Consider the following 25,775-nt stretch of genomic DNA (forward strand, 5'->3'; position numbering starts at 1 on the left):
AAAGCGAAGAAACAAAACAAAAACAATTATGTATAAATAAACTAATACTAGAAGAATTTTGTTAGAATTTCTTACTAAAAAGATAAAAACAAAAGCAATTTTATTTTGTTATTAATTTTTTTTCAAAATCTTGCCATATCTAACCACTATATCCGAGAGTTTGAATTTCTATAAAAGGCCCTAGTAAACAAACAAAGGGTACAGTACGCGTTTGCTTGGCTCAGGAAGACGTTCGTTTCTAAAGTGTTTTTTCTTTGTTTAAAAAAGTGTTAAAAATAGTGAAACTTTAAAAAAGGATACTATAAACCAATGGATTAATTTAGTATCCTTAAATTCAAAAATCCTTTAAAAGGAAGCAATATTTTTTTTAACCAAAGGACCTTGTTAAATTTAAATAAATACAGTGTTTTCAATGAAACATTTTTAATTACAAAAAGACAGTTTAATAAACATTATTTTTTGCTGTTGTTTTTAAAGGATAAATTGCCTTTTTAAATAATGGCTAATTTATATTTATATTTGTTAGTCCTGCTAATTGCAGGCTTTGCCAACACTGCGGAAATTGGCGATATTGTTGAGCCTGAAGAAATAGAGTGAGTGTTAAGTGTTTGTGTTTTATTATTTCGCCCATAAATTTAAATTAAACAAAAGAAATTATTTTAAATAAAAAAAACTTTAATAAATTGAAATTTATTTGTTCGCAAAAAAAAACGAACAATAATGTTATTTTTTTGATATATTAACTAAAAAAATACATGTATGAATTAATTTAAACTGAAATATGAAAATTTGTATATAACATATAAAAGGATAACATATCCTTTTAGTTTAAATATAAATTGAAAATATTTGTTTATGAAAAGTAATGTGATAAAATAATAAAATTTTATTAAAAATATGATTTTAAAATTATTAATGAGTTTTTTGAAAATTATTTGATTTTTTTTTGTATAAAATCGAATTTCTAAGGAAAAATCAAGTTTTTAGAGAAAATTAAATTTTTTAGCGAAAAAAGGATTTTTTAGTGAAAATGAGATTTTTAGTGAAAAATCGAATTTTTGGTGAAACTTATGATTTTTTCTTGAAAAAAGGATGTTTTAGTTAAAGCGCGATTTTTAGTAAAAAATCTAATTTTTAGTGAAAAATCTAATTTTTAGTGAAAAATCGAATTTTTAGTAAAAAATCGAATTTATAGTAAACAATCGAATTTATAGTAAAAAATCGAATTTTTAGTGAAAAATGGAATTTTTAGTAAAAAATCTGATTTTCTATAGAAAATTGTATAAAGAAGACAATGTTCTATAGCAATGATTCTTCTTAAGACAACTTTCTATAGAAAAGTATCCTCTAAACACATTTTTCAATAGAAAACTATCCTATATAGGCAATTTTTTTATAGAAATCTTTTCTATAGAAAATTTTCTTTTTTAGAAATTTTTCTATAAGAAAGTGTCTTCTATAGACAATTTTCTATAGAAAAGTGTCTTCTATAGACAATTTTCTATAGAAAAGTGTCTTCTATAGACAATTTTCTATAGAAAAGTGTCTTCTATAGACAATTTTCTATAGAAAAGTGTCTTCTATAGACAATTTTCTATAGAAAAGTGTCTTCTATAGACAATTTTCTATAGAAAAGTGTCTTCTATAGACAATTTTCTATAGAAAAGTGTCTTCTATAGACAATTTTCTATAGAAAAGTGTCTTCTATAGACAATTTTCTATAGAAAAGTGTCTTCTATAGACAATTTTCTATAGAAAAGTGTCTTCTATAGACAATTTTCTATAGAAAAGTGTCTTCTATAGACAATTTTCTAGAAAAGTGTCTTCTTTAGACAATTTCATATAGAAAAGTGTCTTCTTTAGACAATTTCATATAGAAAAGTGTCTTCTTTAGACAATTTCATATAGAAAATTGTCTTCTATAGACAATTTCATATAGAAAATTGTCTTCTATAGACAATTTCATATAGAAAATTGTCTTCTATAGACAATTTCATATAGAAAATTGTCTTCTATAGACAATTTCATATAGAAAATTGTCTTCTATAGACAATTTCATATAGAAAATTGTCTTCTATAGACTTTTCTATAGAAAAGTTTCTTCTTTAGACGGGTTTTTATAGAAAAGTTCCTTTTTCGATTGTTTTCTATAGAAAAGTTTCTTCTTTAGAAAGTTTTCCATAGAAAGGTTTCTCTTTAGAGAGTTTTCTATAGAAAAGATTCTTCTTTAGAAAAGTTTCATCTTTAAACAATTTTCTATAGAAAAGTGTCTTCTTTAGAAAATTTTCTTCTATAGACAATTTTCTATAGAAAAGTTTCTTCTATAGACAATTTTCTATAGAAAAGTTTCTTCTATAGACAATTTTCTATAGAAAAGTTTCTTCTATAGACAATTTTCTACTGGAAAGTGTCTTCTATTGACAGTTTTCTATAGAAAAGTGTTCTTTACAGACAATTTTCTATAGAAAAGTGGCTTCTATAGACAATTTTCTATAGAGAAGTGGCTTCTTTACACAATTTTCTATAGAAAAGTGTCTTCTTTAGACAATTTTCTATAGAAAAGTGTCTTCTTTAGACAATTTTCTATAGAAAAGTGTCTTCTTTAGACAATTTTCTATAGAAAAGTGTCTTCTTTAGACAATTTTCTATAGAAAAGTGTCTTCTTTAGACAATTTTCTATAGAAAAGTGTCTTCTTTAGACAATTTTCTATAGAAAAGTGTCTTCTTTAGACAATTTTCTATAGAAAAGTGTCTTCTTTAGACAGTTTTCTATAGAAAGTGTCTTGTTTAGAGAATTTTCTATAGAGAAGTTTCTTTTTTAGACAATTTTCTATAAAAAAAAAGTTTTTCCAAAAAATGTCTTCTTTAGACAATTTTCTATAGAAAAGTGTCTTCTTTAGACAATTTTCTATAGAAGTGTCTTGTTTAGACAATTTTCTATAGAAAAGTGTCTTCTTTAGACAATTTTCTATAGAGAAGTTTCTTTTTTAAACAATTTCTTGTAGAAGAGTTTCATCTGTAGAAAAGTTTCTTCTTTAGAAATCTTTCTGAAGAAAGGTTTCTATAGAAAAGTTTTAGAAATTTAAAAAAAAAATCTTTAAAAAATTTTCTAAAAAAAATTTTTTTAGAAAATTTTCTTTAAAAAAACATTTTTAGAAAAGTTTCTTAAAAAAAATTAGAAAAGTTTTCTTAGAAAATTGTCTTTAGAAAAATATTCTTTAGTAAATTTTCTTTAGAAAAGTTTTCTTTTCGAACAATTTTGTTTTAGAAAGTTTTCTTTAAAAAAGCTTTTATACAAAATTTTTTATAAAGTTTTTTTTTTTAGAAAATTTTCTATAGAAAAGTTTCTATAAAAATGTTTTTACTCCTATTGCGTTTGATAAATTTTAAAATTTTTTAATTTGCAAAACAAGAGGAAATACTCAAGGTTTAGTTTTTCAATTTCAATATACATTTCAAGTGCGATGTTGTTTTCATAAAAGATTATAATTTTACTAAATATATAATCATATTATTTTCTAGTCCCTTGGAAGTATTGGGTGAGGCCGAAGATAAGCAACGTGATGAGCGTGGTATTTTCGATTATTTTAAAAAGCCTTCAGCTAGTGAACCTCAGTCTCAGGCGGCTGCACTAACCCAAACAAAAACGTAAGTGGGAAATGATTTTGATTAAATTTTATTTTTTTTAAATCTCGAAATTTTTAATTTTTTTGTAGTGGTTATGGTTTTAAGACCGCTGCCAAGCTTAACTATGGAGGCACTGGTTATGGTTCCCCTGGGGGCTATGGCTCTGCAGGAGGCTCACCAGGAGGCTATGGCTCTGCCAGTTATAGTTATGGTGGCTATGGTTCACCTGCTGGTTATGGCTCCTCTGGTGGTGGTTATGGTTCTCATGGTAGCTATGTTTCTTCCTCTAGTTATGGTGGCAGTCCTCAAGGAAGTTATGGCTATAAAACTAGGTGAGTTTTTACTTTTTTTTTACCAAATTTAAAAATTTTAACGCGTTTTTAAACCAAAAGTTTTGAGCGATTTCCTTTAACTAGAAGAAATTTATTTTAATTTAAAAATTTGGTCAAACCTTTAAAATCATGTTTCATTAATTCTTAATTAGTTCCAATCGTGGTCATAATCATGGAAGAGGTCAACGTGGTCAAACGGTTTTACGTCAAGGGTAACAAGTTTTCTGATATGCTTAAACAATTTTCAAAATTTTTCTTAAATAATTTTCAAATTTAAAAAATTTTTTTCAAAATATAACTTTATTTTTGGTTAAAACCTAAAAGTAGGCAGTTATTTTTGTAATTTAATTATATAGCTTAAAAACAAAACGATTTGATTATAGAGTTTGGCTTAAAGTAAAATGTTAATAGATATCCCTTTTGAACCGAAATTTTACAAAATTTCCTATTGAAATCATTTAGCCAAACAACCGCCCAGAAAACCCTGGATTTCTTGAACAATGCCCGCAAACAATTGCCCTCTTATGGCAAATGTCCTTCATATCTTTTGCCTCCCAATGTTATCTATTCCTGCCAAAACAATCAATGTGAGGTCACTTGTCCCCCTATGTATACTTTCCCGGATGGCAAAACTTCTCTCAAATTGGTTTGTATGGAAAGAAATTGGATTGTACGTGATTCGGTGTATTTGGAAGTGCCTCCCTGTCAACCCACTTGTAATCCACCTTGTCAAAATAATGGTATTTGTATAGAATCGGGTTTGTGTAAGTGTCCGGAGAATTTCTCAGGACCCTTGTGTCAATACAAGAAAATGGTATGTGCCTCCAAGGTGCCCATACCCAAGAATTCCAAGATTACCTGTATCAATAAGTAAGTTTGTAAAAATAATAATAGTTTTCCCAGAATAATGAACCCAACTTCCTTTTAGTGTTTGCAATGCTGAATGTATGCGCGGTTTCCGTTTCCCTGACAGCAGCACCATTACCAATATAGAGTGTCAAAATGGCCAATGGATCCACACCAAATCGGGCATGGCTAAACCACCAGATTGTCAACGTTAGTTCGAAACATTTCATTCCCAAAACAACTTCCCCTAACGTTTTATTTTTCTTTCAGCCATTTGCGAACCTGCTTGTGAGAACGGCGGTCAATGTATTTCCTTCAATGTCTGCCAATGTTCCAAGACCTATCGTGGTGATCATTGTCAGTTTAGTGTTGCTGCCTGTAATGTCACCAAAACCAATTTCAATGGCAATTACAAATGTGCTTACGATAGTGAAATGGCCAAGTGTACCTTTAGCTGTGCTGATGTTCCTGGCCTTAAGGTCGATGGACGTTTGGATATTGATTATAAATGTAAATATAGTGAAGGACAATTTTTCCCTGCTCCTCTGCCTAAGTGTATCTATCGTAAGTATTTCTTTTGAGGGAAGTTTGTTTAAGATATTTTGTTAAAATATTTCTGTTTTTAGCTGCTGGTTATACCATACGTCAGGGCTCCAAATCTGCCCATTATACCCAGACTCAAGAACAAATTGCTATCAGTGGTGGTGGCACCTATGGTTATACTTATTTGACTGATCATGAGAGAATTATGGCAATATTGGCGAAATTCAAGGAATATGATGTTAGAAGTGTAAGTATATGAATAATAGGCAAGTACTTCTCTTTGAGTGTTCCAAGATCTTATTCGTTTGAAAAAATCTATGCAAGATCCTCTCTTTAGAATATGGTCCCTGTAAGAGCTTATTATACTTTCCTTGACAGGGTCTAGAGTCTTGACAAGATCCTATTCTATAGAATAGAGAATTGACAAGATCCTATTCTATAGAATAGAGTCTTGACAAGATCCTATATTATATAATAGAGTCTTGACAAGATCCTATTCTATAGAATAGAGTCTTGACAAGATCCTCTTCTATAGAATAGAGTCATAACAAGATCCTATTCTATAGAATAGAGTCCTGATAAGATCCTATTCTATAGAATAGAGTCTAGACAAGATCCTATTCTATAGAATAGAGTCTAGACAAGATCCTATTCTATAGAATAGAGTCTAGACAAGATCCTATTCTATAGAATAGAGTCTAGACAAGATCCTATTCTATAGAATAGAGTCTAGACAAGATCCTATTCTATAGAATAGAGTCTAGACAAGATCCTATTCTATAGAATAGAGTCTAAACAAGATCCTATTCTATAGAATATAGTCTAGACAAATTCCTATTCTATAGAATAGAGTCTAGACAAGATCCTATTCTATAGAATAGAGTCTAGACAAGATCCTATTCTATAGAATAGAGTCTAGACAAGATCCTATTCTATAGAATAGAGTCTAGACAAGATCCTATTCTATAGAATAGAGTCTAGACAAGATCCTATTCTATAGAATAGAGTCTAGACAAGATCCTATTCTATAGAATAGAGTCTAGGCAAGATCCTATTCTATAGAATAGAGTCTAGACAAGATCCTATTCTATAGAATAGAGTCTAGACAAGATCCTATTCTATAGAATAGAGTCTAAACAAGATCCTGTTTTATAGAACATAGTCTTGACAAGATCATTCAGGATCTTATCCTATAGAAACGATTTTTCTCAGGATCCTGTTCTATGAAATGGGGGTTTCCCCATAATCTTCCCATTTCTTTTTATTATTTTGTTTTTCTTTATCCATTATCAATTTCCTATAATTTGTTCCTCTTACAGGAAATGTGGTCTTCTGAAGAGATTATTATATCACCCAGCTCTTATTCATTGTACATGACCGGTAATCTGGATGTTATAATAGATCAAACACCCAAACCTGCCTTCTGTACAACCTGGGGTGGCAACAATATGAAGACCTTCGATGGCTTGGTATTCAAGTAAGTTTTTCCTATTGTAGCCCACAAAAAGCTGCAACTATTAATCTGAATCATAACTCTCCACAGAGCTCCTCTATCCTGCTCTCATACTTTAATCAATGACAAACAAGATGCCACTTTTGATATCACCTTAAAGGCTTGTCCTTATGGTTCGGGTTATGGCTGTTCTCACAGTTTGAAAGTTTATTGGCAATCAGTTCTGTATACTTTTGAAAATCAAAATGGCACTATCCGCCTTTATACTCCCACTAAAAATCTACCCATACCGGTGCAAGTTATGGGCATGAAGGTAGCTCCCGTGGCCCAACATTTGCAAATTGATTTGGAATCTATAGGCTTACAAATCGATTGGGATCGTTATCAGTATGTGGGTGTTCATGCAGGCGCTGGTCTATGGAATCGTGTGGGTGGTTTGTGTGGTTCCTTAGATGGTGACTATAAGAATGATTTGATGACCAAGACCGGCATTAAGGTGGAAACTGTTAAGTCCTTTACCGATTCCTGGCGCGTGGAAGATTCTTCAGATTTGTGCATCATGGAAAATAGTGCAGAATTGGAATTTGACTCTAAGTCCTGTGATCCTGAAAAACGTAAAAAGGCCCTCAATGTTTGTGAACGTTTGTTGGCCAATGAGAAATTGGAAGATTGTATTAAATCGTTTAATTTCGAGGCTTTACTTAAAACCTGTGTGGATGATTATTGTAATTGCAATAATCAAGAACATCCTGAGACTTGTAATTGTGATGCTTTGTCCATGTTGTCTAAGGAGTGTATGTTTAGAGGTGTTAAGTTGGAACATGGTTGGAGAAATTTGGAAATTTGCCGTAAGTTGTGAAAAATAATTGGCATAAAAGGAAGTAAGTTAAATTTTTTTATCTCATTTCAGCCATTAGCTGTAGTTATGGTCGTGTCTACTTGCCCTGTGGTCCAGATGTAGAACCCACTTGTGAGTCGGCTGTGCTGCCCACTAAAGGCAAATGCAATGAAGGTTGTTTCTGTCCCGAGGGTACTGTACAATATAAGGAAGCCTGTATCAATCCTGAACTTTGCCCCTGTACCATGGGAGGCAAGGAATTTAAGCCGGAAGTCACCATTAAGAAAAAGTGCAATACTTGCACGTGCAAGAATGGCCAATGGAAATGTACCGATGAAAAGTGTAGTGCCCGTTGTGGTGCCATAGGTGATCCTCATTATGAAACCTTTGATGGCAAACGTTATGACTTTATGGGCAAATGTTCTTACTATTTGCTAAAAACTCCTCAGCTATCAGTGGAAGCCGAAAATGTAGCCTGTTCGGGACAAATTTCGGAAAATCTTAAATTCGCTGCAGCCGAAGATCCTTCCTGCACTAAATCGGTTACCATCAACTTCGTGCAGAAGAATGGTGTTCCCACTAACATTAAACTCGAGCAAGGTTTAATGACCCATGTCAATGGCAAAGAAGTTTTGAAATTCCCCAAAATGTTGGGTTCCGGAGAGGCTTTAATACGTCATGCCAGTTCCTCCTTTATAACAGTGGAATTCCCCGATGGCATTAAGGTTTGGTGGGATGGTGTTTCTCGCGTTTACATAGATGCTCCTCCCAGTTATCGTGGCAAGACTGCTGGTCTCTGTGGTACTTTCAACTCGAATACTCAAGATGATTTCCTAACACCTGAAGGTGATATTGAGACAGCAGTAGAACCTTTTGCCGACAAATGGCGTACTAAGGATACTTGTGATTATTTGGCTCAAACACCCATTACTCCTCATCCTTGCACAGCTCATCCGGAGAGAAAAGCGGAGGCTGAGAAATATTGTAACTGGATTACTGAGGATATATTCCAGGATTGTCACTGGACTGTGGAACCGGAGCAATATTATGAAGATTGTTTATATGATGTTTGTGCTTGTGAGGGTGAATTGTCTAAATGTTTCTGTCCCATTTTGTCTGCCTACGGAGCGGAATGTATGCGTCAGGGCATTAAGACTGGCTGGAGAATGGCTGTTAAGGAATGCGGTAAGTTGTAGTGAAATGTGGAGGACCTGATTTTCCAAAATCCAGTTTTATTGAATAAAGTCCCTTAATTATCCCTTTCCCTATTCTATAGCAAAGAGTCTCTGCAAAATCTTATTCTATAGAATATGGTCTTTGCAAGATCCCATTCTACAGAATGGAGTCTTAGCAAAATCATATTCTATAGAATAGAGTCTTTGCAAGATATTATTCTATGGAATAGATCCTTCTCTATTGAACTGAAACAAATATAGTCTTCAAAATCCTTTCTAATAAATGATTTAAAACATCTTTTTCACAGCTGTTAAATGTCCCATTGGTCAAGTGTATGATGAATGCGGTGACAGTTGTGCCCACTCTTGTGAGGATTTGGCCAACCGTAAAATGTGCAAAAAAGAATGTGTTGAAGGTTGCCGTTGCCCTAGCGGCCAGTACCTAAACGAACACAATGAGTGTGTGCCGCAGAGCAAGTGTCATTGCACCTACGATGGCATCACCTTCAAACCTGGCTACAAAGAAGTGCGTCCCGGTCCTAAATATTTAGATTTATGCACCTGCACCAACGGTGTATGGGAATGTGAAGAGGCCGAGGCTGGTGATGATGTCAAATATCCACCCTCATCAGAGTTAAGAGCTGAATGTGCCAATCGTCCTTATGCCGAGTTCTCCAAGTGTGTGGCTAAAGAACCTAAAACATGCAAAAATATGCATGACTATAAAGTGGATTTAGAGGAGTGTGTACCCGGCTGTCAGTGTATGGAGAATTATGTATATGATACCGCTTTAAAGATGTGTGTACTGCCAGAGAAATGCTCATGTCATCATGGTGGCAAGAGTTATATGGATGGTGATAAAATTAAAGAAGATTGCAATACCTGGTGAGTCACAGAAAAATGAATGAATTGTAAATATTTTTGGTTTGGTCAATGGCTAAATGTTGTTGAATGCTGAATGAAATTCAATATAAAACGTGATTTTTTCATGACTGTTTTCTTCTCTTTCACATGTGTGTGTGTGTGTCTGTATAGTGTTTGTCAAGCTGGTAATTGGAAATGCTCTTCAAATGGCTGCGAATCTACTTGTTCGGTTTGGGGTGATTCTCATTTCACCACTTTCGATAAACATGACTTTGATTTCCAAGGTGCCTGCGATTATGTTTTGGCCAAGGGTGTTTCCAATAATGGCGATGGTTTTGCCATCACCATACAAAATGTTTTGTGCGGTACCATGGGTGTTACCTGCTCCAAATCAGTGGAGATTTCTCTAACGGGAAGTGTACAAGATACTTTAACTTTGGCCGGAGATGCTTCTTATTTGGAGGATGTTAATAAATCTGTAATGAATAGTAAGTGTCACGTTGGATTTTTTTCCATTAAGGGGTTTTTATTCAATTTCCTTTATATTCCCTTTCAAACATTTAGAATTACGCGCCACCATTAACTCTAAAACTCATGGTGCCTTCCATGTCTATCGCGCTGGTGTATTCATTGTCATCGAAGTCTTGCCATTGCATTTGCAAATCAAATGGGATGAGGGCACACGTGTCTATGTTAAACTCGGCAATGAATGGAAAAACAAAGTTGGTGGTTTGTGCGGCAATTACAATGACAATGCCGTGGATGATATGCAAACACCTTCTCAGGCTTTGGAGACCAGTCCATTAATATTCGGTCATTCGTGGCGTGTACAGAAATATTGCGAAGTACCCAAAAAACCCATTGATGCATGCAAAGAACATCCTCAACGCGAAACATGGGCACAATTGAAATGTGGTGTACTTAAATCCAATCTTTTTAAGGTGAGTGTTGCGGGTGAAGTGGGTGTAACGTAGAGATAAGTAGAAAATTAAGGGAAAAAAATTTGGGGGAAATAATTAAACTGAACTAGAACTGAACTAGAACTGAACAAGAACTGAACTAGAACTGAACTAGAACTGAACTAGAACTTAACTAGAACTGAACTAGAACTGAACTAGAACTGAACTAGAACTGAACTAGAACTGAACTAGAACTGAACTAGAACTGAACTAGAACTGAACTGGAACTGAACTAGAACTGAACTAGAACTGAACTAGAACTGAACAAGAACTGAACTAGAACTGAACTAGAACTGAACTAGAACTGAACTAGAACTGAACTAGAACTGAACTAGAACTGAACTAGAACTGAACTAGAACTGAACTAGAACTGAACTAGAACTGAACTAGAACTGAACAAGAACTGAACTAGAACTGAACTAGAACTGAACTAAACTGAACTAGAACTGAACTAGAACTGAACTAGAACTGAACTAGAACTGAACTAGAACTGAACTAGAACTGAACTAGAACTGAACTAGAACTGAACTAGAACTGAACTAGAACTGAACTAGAACTGAACTAGAACTGAACTAGAACTGAACTAGAACTGAACTAGAACTGAACTAGAACTGAACTAGAACTGAACTAGAACTGAACTAGAACTGAACTAGAACTGAACTAGAGAACTGAACTAGAACTGAACTAGAACTGAACTAGAACTGAACTAGAACTGAACTAGAACTGAACTAGAACTGAACTAGAACTGAACTAGAACTGAACTAGAACTAACTAGAACTGAACTAGAACTGAACTAGAACTGAACTAGAACTGAACTAGAACTGAACTAGAACTGAACTAGAACTGAACTAGAACTGAACTAGAACTGAACTAGAACTGAACTAGAACTGAACTAGAACTGAACTAGAACTGAACTAGAACTGAACTAGAACTGAACTAGAACTGAACTAGAACTGAACTAGAACTGAACTAGAACTGAACTAGAACTGAACTAGAACTGAACTAGAACTGAATTAGAACTGAACTAGAACTGAACTAGAACTGAACTAGAACTGAACTAGACTGAACTAAAGCTGAACTAGTTTTCTAAAAATTACGGATTTAAAATTTAAATAAATCACCGTGAATAATTCTCCTTTTTTTCTCTTAAAACATTTAATTTCTTTTAATAATCCTTCTCGGCATTATGCTGCTAATGTCAAGCAATTATTAATGTTCCTTCCTAAACATCCTTCCTTCCTTATGTGCCGGCAGTGAGGCGTCATTACAATGCATTTAAATTGCACCTTCCTTTCAAAGATTTAATATTCATGGTTTTATTGAATACTTTTATTTCTCTCAATTTTTTTCCCTGAATTTTATGAATTTCTATTGTGGTATCCCAACAAGTGGTAGAACTCCTATAATATTGCCATTTGATTGTAATGTAATTAAAATTCTTCATTTCTACTCTCTCTCTCTCTGCTTGCTTAATTCTTTGCCATTTATTTATTTCTTTTTGTTTTTTGTTGTTGTTGCTTTTTACAGGAGTGTCATGCTGAAGTGCCAGTTGAAATGTATTTGAAACGTTGCATATTCGATACCTGTGCCTGTGATCAAGGTGGTGACTGTGAATGTCTTTGTACAGCGGTGGCAGCCTATGCACATGCCTGCTCGCAAAAGGGCATAAACATTAGATGGCGTACACCACACTTTTGTCGTAAGTTGAATTTTTGTACACACTCGCTTTACATACATACATACATACATACATACATACATATTTTCAAGTAGTCGTCGACAGTCGTTGGCAGTTGGTAAAGTGAATTCAGGACGAAAAAAAAACATGTTGCTTAACATGTTTAATACTTGTAGATGTGAAACACACATGGAATACTTGAACCTGCTACATTTACACCCTTTTACATTTGAACATTGAACATAAATGGTTAGGACTAAATCCAACAATCTGATCCTTAGCAGTATTAACATCATCATTATTGGTGTTACAGTGGGTAGAGTTTAAAACGAATCATGTCAATTCATAGAATGACTAGAACTTCAATAGAATCTGAACTAGAATCTAAACTGTTATCTGAACTAGAATCTATAGTAGAATTTAAACTAGAATCTGAACAAGAACCAGAACTATAATCTGTTCAAAACTAAAACTTCAACAACAAAAACTACTGGGATTTGCTATTGGCAACAAATATTTTCTTCCCTCTGTCCCACAGTTCATCATCTTCATTATATCCTTGATTATAATACTCTGATGCTGTTCATGTTCTACTATTGTTTTCAATTATTCATTATGGAAAATCGTCACATACTTGTCGTACACTTCATATGTTCATTGTTCATAGCAGTTTCCTTTTTACCTTTTTTTCCACAGGAAAAAAGGATTCCTATAAAACAAAGAGTGTGCCTGTGTGTATGAGCAAATTCCTCGATGTAGAGTTTAAATATTTTTTTTCGGAAAAAAGAAACTTTTGAATATTGTTCAATATGTTGCCATTGTTTGACAGTTTTGAGTTTTGTATGTTGCTACTTTATTTTGTTAAGGGGTGCTTTGCAACTAGAAGGGTATTGCATGTTACACATGAAGACATACAGTTACAAAATATTTCATATCCTTACTTTTCTCTTTATTTTGAAGAGCAGGTTAAGTGCCCCCTCCATTTTCATTTTAATAGATTCTTAAAGACTTCTATACTACAGGGTATCTATGGAACATTAGTTGATTTATATAATCTTATAATCGTTTTGTGGTTATTAGAGATTTTGATTTTTTTTCTAACAAAAGTGATTTTTTGTAACTTTTGGGTGAATGGAAATTTGTAATTTTTTGGAAAAGTTAGTTAATCTAGGGAGAAGGGTATTAAGTATGTTTTAGTACATATTTGAAGGTGGGTTTACATTTTGAGTATGCATAGTGTAAAAGAAATTCAAAGTTAATTGATTGAAATTGATTTTGTTTGAGGGATTATAAATGAGCTGTTTAGGGAAAAAGATGAAAGTGTTTAAAAAAGGAAAATAAGTTTTGGAAAAAAAAATTTTAAGGTTGTAGTAAAATGCTGAAAAGATATTGTCTTGGATTTGAACTGAACTGGAACTAGAACTGAACTAGAACTGAACTAGAACTGAACTAGAACTGAGAACTGAACTAGAACTGAACTAGAACTGAACTAGAACTGAACTAGAACTGAACTAGAACTGAACTAGAACTGAACTAGAAACTGAACTAGAACTGAACTAGAACTGAACTAGAACTGAACTAGAACTGAACTAGAACTGAACTAGAACTGAACTAGAACTGAACTAGAACTGAACTAGAACTGAACTAGAACTGAACTAGAACTGAACTAGAACTGAACTAGAACTGAACTAGAACTGAACTAGAACTGAACTAGAACTGAACTAGAACTGAACTAGAACTGAACTAGAACTGAACTAGAACTGAACTAGAACTGAACTAGAACTGAACTAGAACTGAACTAGAACTGAACTAGAACTGAACTAGAACTAACTGAACTAGAACTGAACTAGAACTGAACTAGAACTGAACTAGAACTGAACTAGAACTGAACTAGAACTGAACTAGAACTGAACTAGAACTGAACTAGAACTGAACTAGAACTGAACTAGAACTGAACTAGAACTGAACTAGAACTGAACTAGAACTGAACTAGAACTGAACTAGAACTGAACTAGAACTGAACTAGAACTGAACTAGAACTGAACTAGAACTGAACTAGAAACTGAACTAGAACTGAACTAGAACTGAACTAGAACTGAACGAACTGAACAAGAACTGAACTAGAACTGACAAACTGAACTAGAACTGAACTAGAACTGAACTAGAACTGAACTAGAACTGAACTAGAACTGAACTAGAACTGAACTAGAACTGAACTAGAACTGAACTAGAACTGAACTAGAACTGAACTAGAACTGAACTAGAACTGAACTAGAACTGAACTAGAACTGAACTAGAACTGAACTAGAACTGAACTAGAACTGAACTAGAACTGAACTAGAACTGACTAAACTGAACTAGAACTGAACTAGAACTGAACTAGAACTGAACTAGAACTGAACTAGAACTGAACTAGAACTGAACTAGAACTGAACTGAACTGAACTAGAACTGAACTGAACTGAACTAGAACTGAACGAACTGAACTAGAACTGAACTGAACTAGACTGAACTAGAACTGAACTAGAACTGAACTAGAACTGAACTAGAACTGAACTAGAACTGAACTAGAACTGAATTAGAACTGAACTGTGGCCATGACCTAATTGGTTGATAAGGTCAAATTTAGAGTCCCTTGGTGAAACTATTATTAATGATTTTCTTTTCACCGCTCTCGTAGCCATGCAATGTGATCCCCACTGTTCGGAATACAAATCCTGTACTCTCCCGCCTGTGCTGTGGAGACTTGTGATAACTTCTTGGATCAAAGCTTTGGTGAACATATGTGCAAGAATGAAAACTGTATTGAAGGTTGTCATATTAAAACCTTGCGATGAAGGCATGATTTACCTAAATGACACCTACAAGGAATGTGTACCCAAATCGGAATGTAAACCTATTTGTATGATTAAGGATGGCATCACTTACTACGAAGGTGAAGTAACCTATCAAGATGAATGCGCTACCTGTAGATGTTCAAAGAAAAAGGAGGTATGCAGTGGTGTTAAATGTGAAGAAAAGATTACTACCGAAAAGCCCATCGTAGAGGGTACAACCATGGTATCGGGTGATCAAGAACAACCCAAGTGTACTAAGGGCTGGACTAGATGGTATGATGAAGATCATGATACTTCGGGTAAAATAATACGTTTGAATGATGATGAAAGTCTGCCTCGCTATGACTATCATGAACGCATATTCGGCTCTTGTAAGAAACAATACATGAAGAAGATTCAATGTCGTGTGGTAGGCACCCATGAGTCGTCCGACTTTATGGATGAAAATGTTTTCTGTAATCTACAAGATGGTCTCTCGTGCATTGGCCAGTGTCATGATTACGAATTGAGGGTATTCTGTGAATGTGATGAAGAACAGGTAACCACACCTAAACCCATCGAAAAACCAGAAATAGGTAAAATCTGTGATAACATATTGGCTGAGTATAAGGAATATCCTGGAGATTGTCACAAATTCTTGCACTGCCAACCTAAGAACAATGAGGAATGGCATTATGTGGAGAAGACATGTGGCGAAAGTATGATGTTCAATCCTATCATGAATATTTGCGATCATATCTATACGGTACAAGAAATCAAACCCATGTGTAAGGATAAGGATGAAAACGAAAATGGTAAACTCACAGAGTGTCCAGAGGGTCAAGTAATGTCGGATTGTGCTAATCAGTGTGAACATACTTGTCACTTCTATGCAACGGTACGTAAGGTAGAACATTTTTAAAGGATTTAGTAATCAAATTTGGGGTTTATTTACAGAGCTTAACTTTACGCGGATTGTGCGAACCGGGCGAACATTGCAAGCCGGGTTGTGTGGATAAGAACCGTCCTGACTGTCCTGCCATGGGTAAATATTGGCGTGATGAAAACACTTGCGTGGAAGTGGATGAATGTCCTTGCATGGATAAGAGTGAGAAATATGTTCAGCCACATATGCCGTTCGTGGGTGAATGGGAAATTTGTCAGTGTATTGATAATGCTTACACTTGTGTACCCACTAAATTCGAAGAGGTTACCCCGGCACCAGTAACACAAGTTACCGATGCAGTTCATAATATTACTGTCATCCCTGTGACTGTAACACCACCCAAACATTGTGATCCAAATCTGATGATACCCATTATTGAGGGTGAAGATCCTTTGCCTGATTCCATTTTCAGTGCCAGTTCTACTTTGGGTCCTAAGTATTCTCCTCATAAGGGTAGATTGACTAAGGAAAAGACCGGCGCTTGGTCTCCTATGATCAATGACCAAATGCAACATTTACAAATCGATTTACCCGAACAGGAACCCTTGTTTGGTGTCATCATGGCTGGAAATACTGATTATGATAATTACGTTACATTGTTCAAGGTAAGTTCCTTCAGTGCCAAAGTTGTCCTGCTAATAAAAGTAAAATAGAGTTAAACTTTTATTAACAGTACAATGACAGAAGTTTATCAGAATTTCTGATGAAATATGAATAATAACCATTTTTTTTATAGATTTTATACAGCCACGATGGTGAATCCTATCATTACTTGGTCGATGAAACCGATAAGCCTCAACTCTTTAATGGACCTTTGGATTCTCGCTCTCCAGTGAAAACTCTTTTCAAGATACCCATTGAAGCTAAATCTTTGCGAATTTATCCACTTAAATGGCACAATTCCATAGCCATGCGTGTGGAACTTTTAGGCTGTGGAACTCCACAAATTACCACCACCACTCCCGCTACTATTACCAAAGCTCCTGCCAAGATAACCACTCCCACCACCGAACATCCCATTAAACTTGAAGACGAACAGCAATGTACTGATAAAATGGGTGTGGAAAATGGACAAATGACTCCTAACCAAGTTAAGGCCAGTAGCATTTGGCAATTGCCCAAACCGGCCAAGAAACCCAAGCTAATCGATCTTTTGAAATTATCCTCTCCTGTGGGCTGGAAACCTGTTGTCAACACACCAAATGAGTACATTGAATTTGATTTCTTGGAACCCAGAAATATTTCTGGTTTCATTACTAAGGGCGGTCCTCATGGTTGGGTTACTGGCTATCGTGTATTGTTCTCCAAGAATAAATTGATATGGAATAAGGTTTTGAATTTGGATGGTCAGCCTAGGATCTTCCCTGCCAATCATGATAAGGATACCGAACAGACAAGTTACTTTAAGACACCCATATTGACGCAATACATTAAGGTTTCGCCCGCCAAATGGGAGGAAAATATTAATATGCGCATAGAACCTTTGGGTTGCTTTGAAAATTATCGTAAGTGTGATGTTTAGGGAAAAACGTGAAAGTGTTTAAAATTGTCTCTAACTCTCTTACAGCTGAACAAGCAGAAAAAGTAGTGGAATTGGAAAGACCTTCAGTTAGTTCCTGCTTGGCTTGTGATGGTCTTACGGATACCCCTGATGCCTATGGTAAATGTAAATGCAAGGATGGTCTCTTCTGGGATGGTAATAACTGTGTACAGAGTAATTTGTGTCCTTGTGTGGAGAACTACATAAGGTAGGTTTGTCATTTAGCCCAATGAAGAAGTTTAAGCTAATGATTGGTTTTCTTTAGCTATCCCATTGGTTCGAAATTCGAAAACAAAGACTGCGAAGAATGTGTTTGTGTTTTGGGTGGCCATAGCAGTTGCAAACCCAAAAAATGTCCTCCTTGTGAGGGTAAGGATCTAAGACCTGTAATAGCTACCGGTTGTTACTGTAAATGTGAACCTTGTCCCAAGCATCAAAAACTTTGTCCCTCAAGTGGTGACTGTATACCCGAGGTATTGTGGTGTAATGGTATTAGAGATTGTGCTGATGATGAAGATGATACCTGCCAGGATAAGTTCGTGGTAACACCACAACCCATTATACAGAAGAATGAGAGTAAGTATAATGTAAAAGAGAAGCTTTGAAATAACTTTTTATGGAAAATTGTTTTTAACAAAATAGCTGAAGTTATTACTTGTCCCGTGCCCGAATGTCCTCCCAAAATGAAAATGAAGATTACCGAAAAGAAACACAGAAAAATGTCCAGCATGTTTACCTCCACGTAAGTTTTCCTTAACATAGGTTATGAAAAAAATGTAACTTTTATTCTTCTGGTTATGTTTATCCTCAGTTTCAACAAACGTGTTACTGTTAGCAATGATGGCAACAAGATCACCAAAACCAAGGTAATCTCTTCTTCCGTCGAGTATCTAGGTAAACCTGAAGATGCTCAAGGTTTTATGCAGGAAGACGAGTGTGAAGAATTCACTTGTGTACCCATACGAGAGGTGGTGGTTCAAAAGAATGAGTCGGTGACTTGTACTGAACCCAAGTGTCCTGCCAATTATTTGATTGAATTGGATATGTCTTCGGCTAAGGCTCATGATTGTCCGAAATACGCTTGTGTTTTGAAACCCAATAAGGATGATGTTTGTGAAATCAGTGGCAAAACCTTTACCACCTTCGATGGTACCGAATTCAAGTATGACACATGCTCGCATATATTGGCCAGAGACTTGGTGAACTCCTCATGGGTGATCTCAGGTAAGGAGTAGACATATTTTCACCCAATTCTTTATTAATTCCTTCTGCCTCACTATCTTCTCCAGTACATCTCCAATGCACCGATGATACCCGTAAATTCTGTCGCAAAACTATTACCATCAAGGATCTAGAGAAACATGCTGTGCTTACCATAATGCCCAATATGCGTGTCAACTTCAATGGCTTTGAATATTCAGTAAATCAACTCATCAACTCCCCCATCTGTAAAGCCTCCTTTGTACTCTCCCAACCCGGCAACACTGTCTTAGTAGTGTCACCACAACGTGGCTTCTGGGTTCTTTACGATGACATTGGCTACATTAAGATTGGCATGTCTTCGAAATTCATCAAAACAGTTGATGGTTTGTGCGGTTATTATGATGGTAATGCCAGCAATGATAAGCGTGCACCAGATGGCACCATTATCTCTAATACTGTGAAATTCGGTGACAGCTGGTTTGACAAGAAAACACCTAAGGAAGAATGTTATGCTCAAACATGTCCATTGGCTTTGCAAAAGAAGGCTTTAGCCTTATGCAATACCATTAAGTAAGTACATAATGCCTGAAACAAATAAACACAAAAAATGGAAAACTTTTGCTTATCCACAACTTTTGTTTCATCTTATCTCTCTTGCAACTAACACAAACAACAGACATCCAACATTCCTTAAATGTGGCAAATCGGTCAATTATAAACAATTCGTTAGCAAATGCATGGAAACCACTTGTGAATGCCTAAAGGCCAATAGTGGTGATGCAAATACATGCAAATGTAACATTTTGCAAGATTTTGTTAAAAAATGCTTAACTGTTAATCCCATGGTACAATTGTCTACTTGGAGAGCTGTACATCAATGTGGTAAGTTGTTGTGTTAAACGAAAACTTTCCAGCAACCAACCAACAAACAACATTCTTTAATGGAATTGTATGTGTTGTTTTTTTTTTTAGAAATATCCTGTCCTGCTCCTTTGGTTCATTCGGATTGTTATAAGAGACGTTGTGAACCTTCTTGTGATTCGCTTAACAGTGATGATTGTCCTGTTATTGAAGATGCCTGCTTTTCGGGTTGTTATTGTCCTGAGGGCACTGTACGCAAGGGTGAGAAATGTGTTCCCATTGCTGAGTGTAAGGATTGTGTGTGCAATACCATTGGTTCTACGAACTACTTCACTTATGATCGTAATAAGTTTACTTTCAATGGCAACTGTACGTACTTGTTGTCTCGCGATATTGTTTTGCCCGGAGTTCATACTTTCCAGGTGAGTTGAAAGTTGAAAAAGGAGAAGAATAATAATCTGTAGAGAGTAGTTTAGAGCTCCAAACTCGAATAGTGTCAAGAGTTGGGTTTATTCGGAAAACAATATAGATTCAATTGGAATACAATTGATCATTGTAGAGTTCAAGTTAAGCTTGGATTTCAGTTATAATCCTCGAAACCTTTTTATTCAAACTCCCTCCGTTTCTAGGTCTACGTCAGCATGGATGATTGCCATAAATTGGGCAAACTTTCCGCACCCGAACATTCAAGCTGTGCCAAATCTCTGCACGTACTCAACGGTGATCATGTCATACATATTCAGCGCATGGAAAACAATTCCAAGGCACTACAAACCTTTGTCGATGGTTTTGAGGTTAAGAAAATGCCCTACAAGGATACCTGGATTAATCTAAAGGAAATACCCGGCAAAGAATTAATACTATTACTACCAGAAACCCATGTTGAACTCAAGGCCGCCTTTGATGATTTGCTCTTCTCCATTGGTGTACCCAGCGTTAAATATGGCAGTAAAATGGAAGGCTTGTGTGGTGACTGTGATGGTAATCCCAACAATGATTTGCAGGAGAATCCCGCCAAGAAGAAGGGCAAGAAACCTAGCAAGGATTTGGTAGATATTATCAATTCTTGGCAGGCGGATGAACCTAAATTGGGCTTAGATCCTAATGAGTGTTTGAGTGAAATTGATGTTGAGGAAGAATGCTTGCCTTTGCCACCTGAGAAAGATCCTTGCATGATCTTGTTTAATGATGAACTCTTTGGTAGATGTAATATGATTGTGGATCCTTTGCCTTTCATCTCCTCGTGTCAACAGGATATGTGCAAACCGGGTAATACCCAAAAGGGTTCCTGCGATACTTTGTCCGCCTATGCCAAGGAGTGTGCTGCTCAGGGTATTTGCTTGAATTGGCGCTCACCTGATTTGTGCCCCTATGACTGTCCTAGCGATATGATCTATGAATCTTGTGGCTGTGCCAAATCCTGTGAAACTTTAGAACATCTTAATGAATTCCAAGCGGTCAATATGAAGACAAATACTTTTGTTAATACTTTGACCACCGATGAGTTATGTCCACAATCCGAACGTTTTGAAGGCTGCTTCTGTCCACCCGGCAAGGTTATGGAGAAGGGTAAATGTATTAGCGAGGAATTGTGTGTCAAATGCGAAGATCCCGAACATATGCCCGGCGAGAGATGGCAAAAGGATAAGTGCACTGAATGTTTGTGTGACAAGAATGGTAAGACACAATGTGTGGAACGCAAGTGTTTGGTAGAGGAAAATATCTGTTCGGAGGGTTATACACCTCAAAAGAAGGTCTCGGAAGATATGTGTTGTCCCAGATATGTTTGTGTGCCAGAACCCATATTACCACCGGCTAAGATATGTTTAGAGCCTATAATGCCTATATGCGGTCCTGGACAATATAAGAAACAAAAGACCGGAGCAGATGGTTGTCCTCAATATATATGCGGTAAGTTTTAAAGGTTTTTTAGGGAGGTGGGGAACTTGTTATATAATATAGTTTTATTTTCATTTTTAAAGAATGCAAACCCAAAGAAGAATGTGAGTTGCTGGTGCCACCACCTTTGAAACCGGGCGAGAAGATAGTGAAAATCGAGGAAGGTTGTTGTCCCACCCAGAAAGTGGTATGCGACAAAACCACTTGCCCTGCCAAACCCGAGTCCTGTGTCGAGGAATTCTATGAAGTCTATGAGAAACAAGAACCCACCGATTGTTGTCCCACCTACTATTGTGGACCTCCTAAGGATGTTTGTATTGTGGAGTATGTACCCAACAAGAAATTCACCAAGAAATTGTCTGAGAAATGGATAAATCCCACTGATCCTTGCAAGCATGAACAGTGTACTTATGGACCCAATGACTCTTTGTTAGTTTCCACACTACAAGAGACCTGTGATAATAAATGTGCACCTGGTTTTGAATATATGATTCGCGATGTTAGCAAATGTTGTGGTGAATGTGTACAGACTAAGTGTGTGTTTGAGGGTGAACTTTATGAACCATTCCAGGAATGGAAATCAAATGATAATTGTACCTCCTACACTTGCGTTAAAAAGAATGACATTTTGTTAGTAAGTTCTGTAACGGAATCCTGTGTGGATGTTAGTAAATGTCCAGAACATTTGCTGGCTCAAGAAGAAGGTAGCTGCTGCAAGTATTGCAAGGAAGAACCCAAAAAGGAAGATTTCTGTAAGTTTTATAAATTTGTTTTGGAAATCCAAAACTAACAATTGGAATTTTCACCTTTGTAGCTACCTGTTTGCCTGTTTCTTTGGCTGAATCAGAAACTGAACACATGGTTAAGGTATTGAATCCTGTGCATGGTTATTGTGTTAACAAGAAACCTATACAAGGTTTCACTGAATGTAGTGGTGCCTGTAATTCAGGCTCCAAATACAATAAACGTAAGTATATTATTGCTTTTAAAGGACTCAAATTATATTGAGTAATAACTTTTCCTTTTAAATCTCTTTAGTCACCTTGGCCCAAGACAAAATCTGTCACTGTTGCAACATTAAAACCTACAAACAACTCAATGTACAACTTGTTTGCGAAGATGGCTATAAGATTAATCAAGAATTGGAAATTCCCGCCTCTTGTGGCTGTCAACCTTGTGAAGATTCTGTGGAATATTTAAGTAAAATCGGCCAATATGCTATGCCTATGGCTGAGTTTATAAGACGTTGAGATTATCGTTGAGGACTTTATGTAAAATGACTCGGGCTTTGCTGTGTTAACAATAGTTTAGTTTGTAAAATTTTATTTTTAATATTTTTAATTCTGCTTACAATGTTGTCTTTAAGAGGAAAATAAGTAATGGAAGTTTTTTAGTTTTTAAGTTTTAACGATTAATTAATAAAGAGCAAATTTTTCAAAAATGAAAAAGGAGGACTTTTCTGATTGTAGAACTATGAATTTCTTAGTTAAATTATGTTTAGTTTAGCTTCATATTTTCACTTCCTATAAAATGCAAATTTGCAATATAGAAATATAGAAATCTCATTCGCATTTCAAAAGCATTTTCTTACAAAAATTTGAATTCTAAAACACTGACAAATAAAATTACAAAATCGTATAATAAAATACAGTTAAAAGTTTTATGCGTCTCAAAAAAACGCAAAAGGAATCATTGAATATTTTTTGAAATCTTAGAAATTTTCTATAAAAGTCTTTGGAAAAAAAATCATCCATAAAACATCTGTTGCTTTTTGCTGATTTTAATAATTTATATGGTTTTTGGTGTTTGTTGGCGAAATAAGTAGATGCATTGAATGAATTATTACAAGGGGATTTTTCTGTTGTTCTACTTGGGTAGAGAAGAGGCGAGTTGAAAAACTTAAATTGTCTGTTTTAACTGTAGGTTTTAGTTGCAGCGAATAAACAGGACAGAAACAAGTTTATAAATAAATTGTTAGTTATTGCAGGCTACACTTAAGGAGGAAGTACTGATATCGGGGGTTATCAGTTCGTAACAGGGAGTTGAAATTTAAACCTAAGGAAGCTAAAATAATATACTTACATATGTAAATCCGAAGCCTAAATTTGGCGGTAGAAAGATCTGTTCTAGTTGTGTTCTAGTTGTGTTCTAGTTTTGTTCTAGTTCTGTTCTAGTTTTGTTCTAGTTCTGTTTTAGTTCAGTTCTAGTTCTGTTCTAGTTCTGTTCTAGTTCTGTTCTAGTTCTGTTCTAGTTCTGTTCTAGTTCTGTTCTAGTTCTGTTCTAGTTCTGTTCTAGTTCTGTTCTAGTTCTGTTCTAGTTCTGTTCTAGTTCTGTTCTAGTTCTGTTCTAGTTCTGTTCTAGTTCTGTTCTAGTTCTGTTCTAGTTCTGTTCTAGTTCTGTTCTAGTTGTGTTCTAGTTGTGTTCTAGTTGTGTTCTAGTTGTGTTCTAGTTGTGTTCTAGTTGTGTTCTAGTTGTGTTCTAGTTGTGTTCTAGTTGTGTTCTAGTTGTGTTCTAGTTGTGTTCTAGTTGTGTTCTAGTTGTGTTCTAGTTGTGTTCTAGTTGTGTTCTAATTGTGTTCTAATTGTGTTCTAATTGTGTTCTAGTTGTGTCCTAGTTGTGTTCTAGTTGTGTTCTAGTTGTGTTCTAGTTGTGTTCTAGTTGTGTTCTAGTTGTGTTCTAGTTGTATTCTAGTTGTGTTCTAGTTGTGTTCTAGTTGTGTTCTAGTTGTGTTCTAGTTGTGTTGTAGTTGTGTTCTAGTTTTGTTCTAGTTCTGTTTTAGTTCAGTTCTAGTTCTGTTCTAGTTCTGTTCTAGTTCTGTTCTAGTTCTGTTCTAGTTCTGTTCTAGTTCTGTTCTAGTTCTGTTCTAGTTCTGTTCTAGTTCTGTTCTAGTTCTGTTCTAGTTGTGTTCTAGTTGTGTTCTAGTTGTGTTCTAGTTGTGTTCTAGTTGTGTTCTAGTTGTGTTCTAGTTGTGTTCTAGTTGTGTTCTAGTTGTGTTCTAGTTGTGTTCTAGTTGTGTTCTAGTTGTGTTCTAGTTGTGTTCTAGTTGTGTTCTAGTTGTGTTCTAGTTGTGTTCTAGTTGTGTTCTAATTGTGTTCTAATTGTGTTCTAATTGTGTTCTAGTTGTGTCCTAGTGTGTTCTAGTTGTGTTCTAGTTGTGTTCTAGTTGTGTTCTAGTTGTGTTCTAGTTGTGTTCTAGTTGTGTTCTAGTTGTGTTCTAGTTGTGTTCTAGTTGTGTTCTAGTTGTGTTCTAGTTGTGTTCTAGTTGTGTTCTAGTTGTGTTGTAGTTGTGTTCTAGTTGTGTTCTAGTTTTGTTCTAGTTCTGTTCTAGTTCTGTTCTAGTTCTGTTCTAGTTCTGTTCTAGTTCTGTTCTAGTTCTGTTCTAGTTTTGTTCTAGTTCTGTTCTAGTTCTGTTCTAGTTCTGTTCTAGTTCTGTTCTAGTTCTGTTCTAGTTCTGTTCTAGTTCTGTTCTAGTTCTGTTCTAGTTCTGTTTCAGTTTTGTAGTTCTGTTCTAGTTCTGTTCTAGTACTACGTTCTAAAATTCGTTCACTTCCAACAATTTTCTACCATTTCCTCCATCTAAAAGCTTCCATTTCCTTCCGTTTACAGCCTTTACAATTTTGTGTCTACTCCTGTTACGTTCGTGCTGTATGTTAAAACAATAATAAAATATTACTTTTCTATATTGAGTAGTAGTTTCCTTAAAATAGATAAAAATGCCAAAAAACAAAACAACAAAACAAATTGTTGGAAAGAAGTATTACTGTGGCACGTTGCTGTTTGGCGGCAGTTACTATTTTATGATGCTTCGATTTCGTGGCATTATCAATGAGGCTGTATATTTGTTGTTCCATTGCTACACAAGTTTTACATTTGTAAAACTGGCCAGTTTGGCAATGAATAATGGAGGAGAAATGAATGAATGCACTTGGAAGGTTATAAAAATATTGTTATAGTGAAAAATAAGAAATATCTTGCCTGACGTGACATGTTTTAGTAAAATATTTTTAAATGAAATTAAAATTGTTTATGAAAATTTATTTTTAGTGCTTCAGTCTAAAGGAAAAGGTTAATTTTTTTTAAGAGTGAAAAAGTATAAAATATTTTTTCCATTATTTTAAAGTAGATCTCAGAAACTTTGCATGAAATCACAAAAAGTTAAAATTGATTACTAAGATTTTTTTTTTAATTTTTAGAAA

The 25,775-nt window shown here is 35.1% G+C and overlaps 1 protein-coding gene across 1 annotated transcript; it reads left to right on the top strand.

Annotated features, from left to right (window-relative positions):
- Positions 1 to 215: 215 nt before the first annotated feature.
- LOC119614121 (hemocytin-like) lies at positions 216 to 23,027 on the top strand. The gene is given in 31 exon segments (XM_037970222.1): positions 216 to 593; positions 3,523 to 3,648; positions 3,717 to 3,959; positions 4,112 to 4,171; positions 4,422 to 4,829; positions 4,888 to 5,015; positions 5,076 to 5,369; positions 5,432 to 5,595; positions 6,668 to 6,825; positions 6,892 to 7,649; positions 7,712 to 8,824; positions 9,123 to 9,699; positions 9,850 to 10,166; positions 10,243 to 10,619; positions 12,165 to 12,336; positions 14,995 to 15,038; positions 15,041 to 15,136; positions 15,138 to 16,028; positions 16,088 to 16,681; positions 16,813 to 17,581; positions 17,644 to 17,824; positions 17,882 to 18,192; positions 18,259 to 18,358; positions 18,428 to 18,840; positions 18,906 to 19,389; positions 19,496 to 19,701; positions 19,792 to 20,102; positions 20,310 to 21,591; positions 21,663 to 22,331; positions 22,394 to 22,546; positions 22,618 to 23,027. Coding segments are annotated over 31 exon segments (11,706 nt in total). The 5' UTR covers positions 216 to 498; the 3' UTR covers positions 22,830 to 23,027.
- The last annotated feature ends 2,748 nt before the right edge of the window (positions 23,028 to 25,775 follow it).

The sequence above is a fragment of the Lucilia sericata genome, unplaced genomic scaffold, assembly GCF_015586225.1.
Source record: "Lucilia sericata isolate MDLA Ls3-8-SP2 unplaced genomic scaffold, ASM1558622v1 Contig002601F_arrow, whole genome shotgun sequence".
Taxonomy (NCBI): Eukaryota; Metazoa; Arthropoda; class Insecta; order Diptera; family Calliphoridae; genus Lucilia; species Lucilia sericata.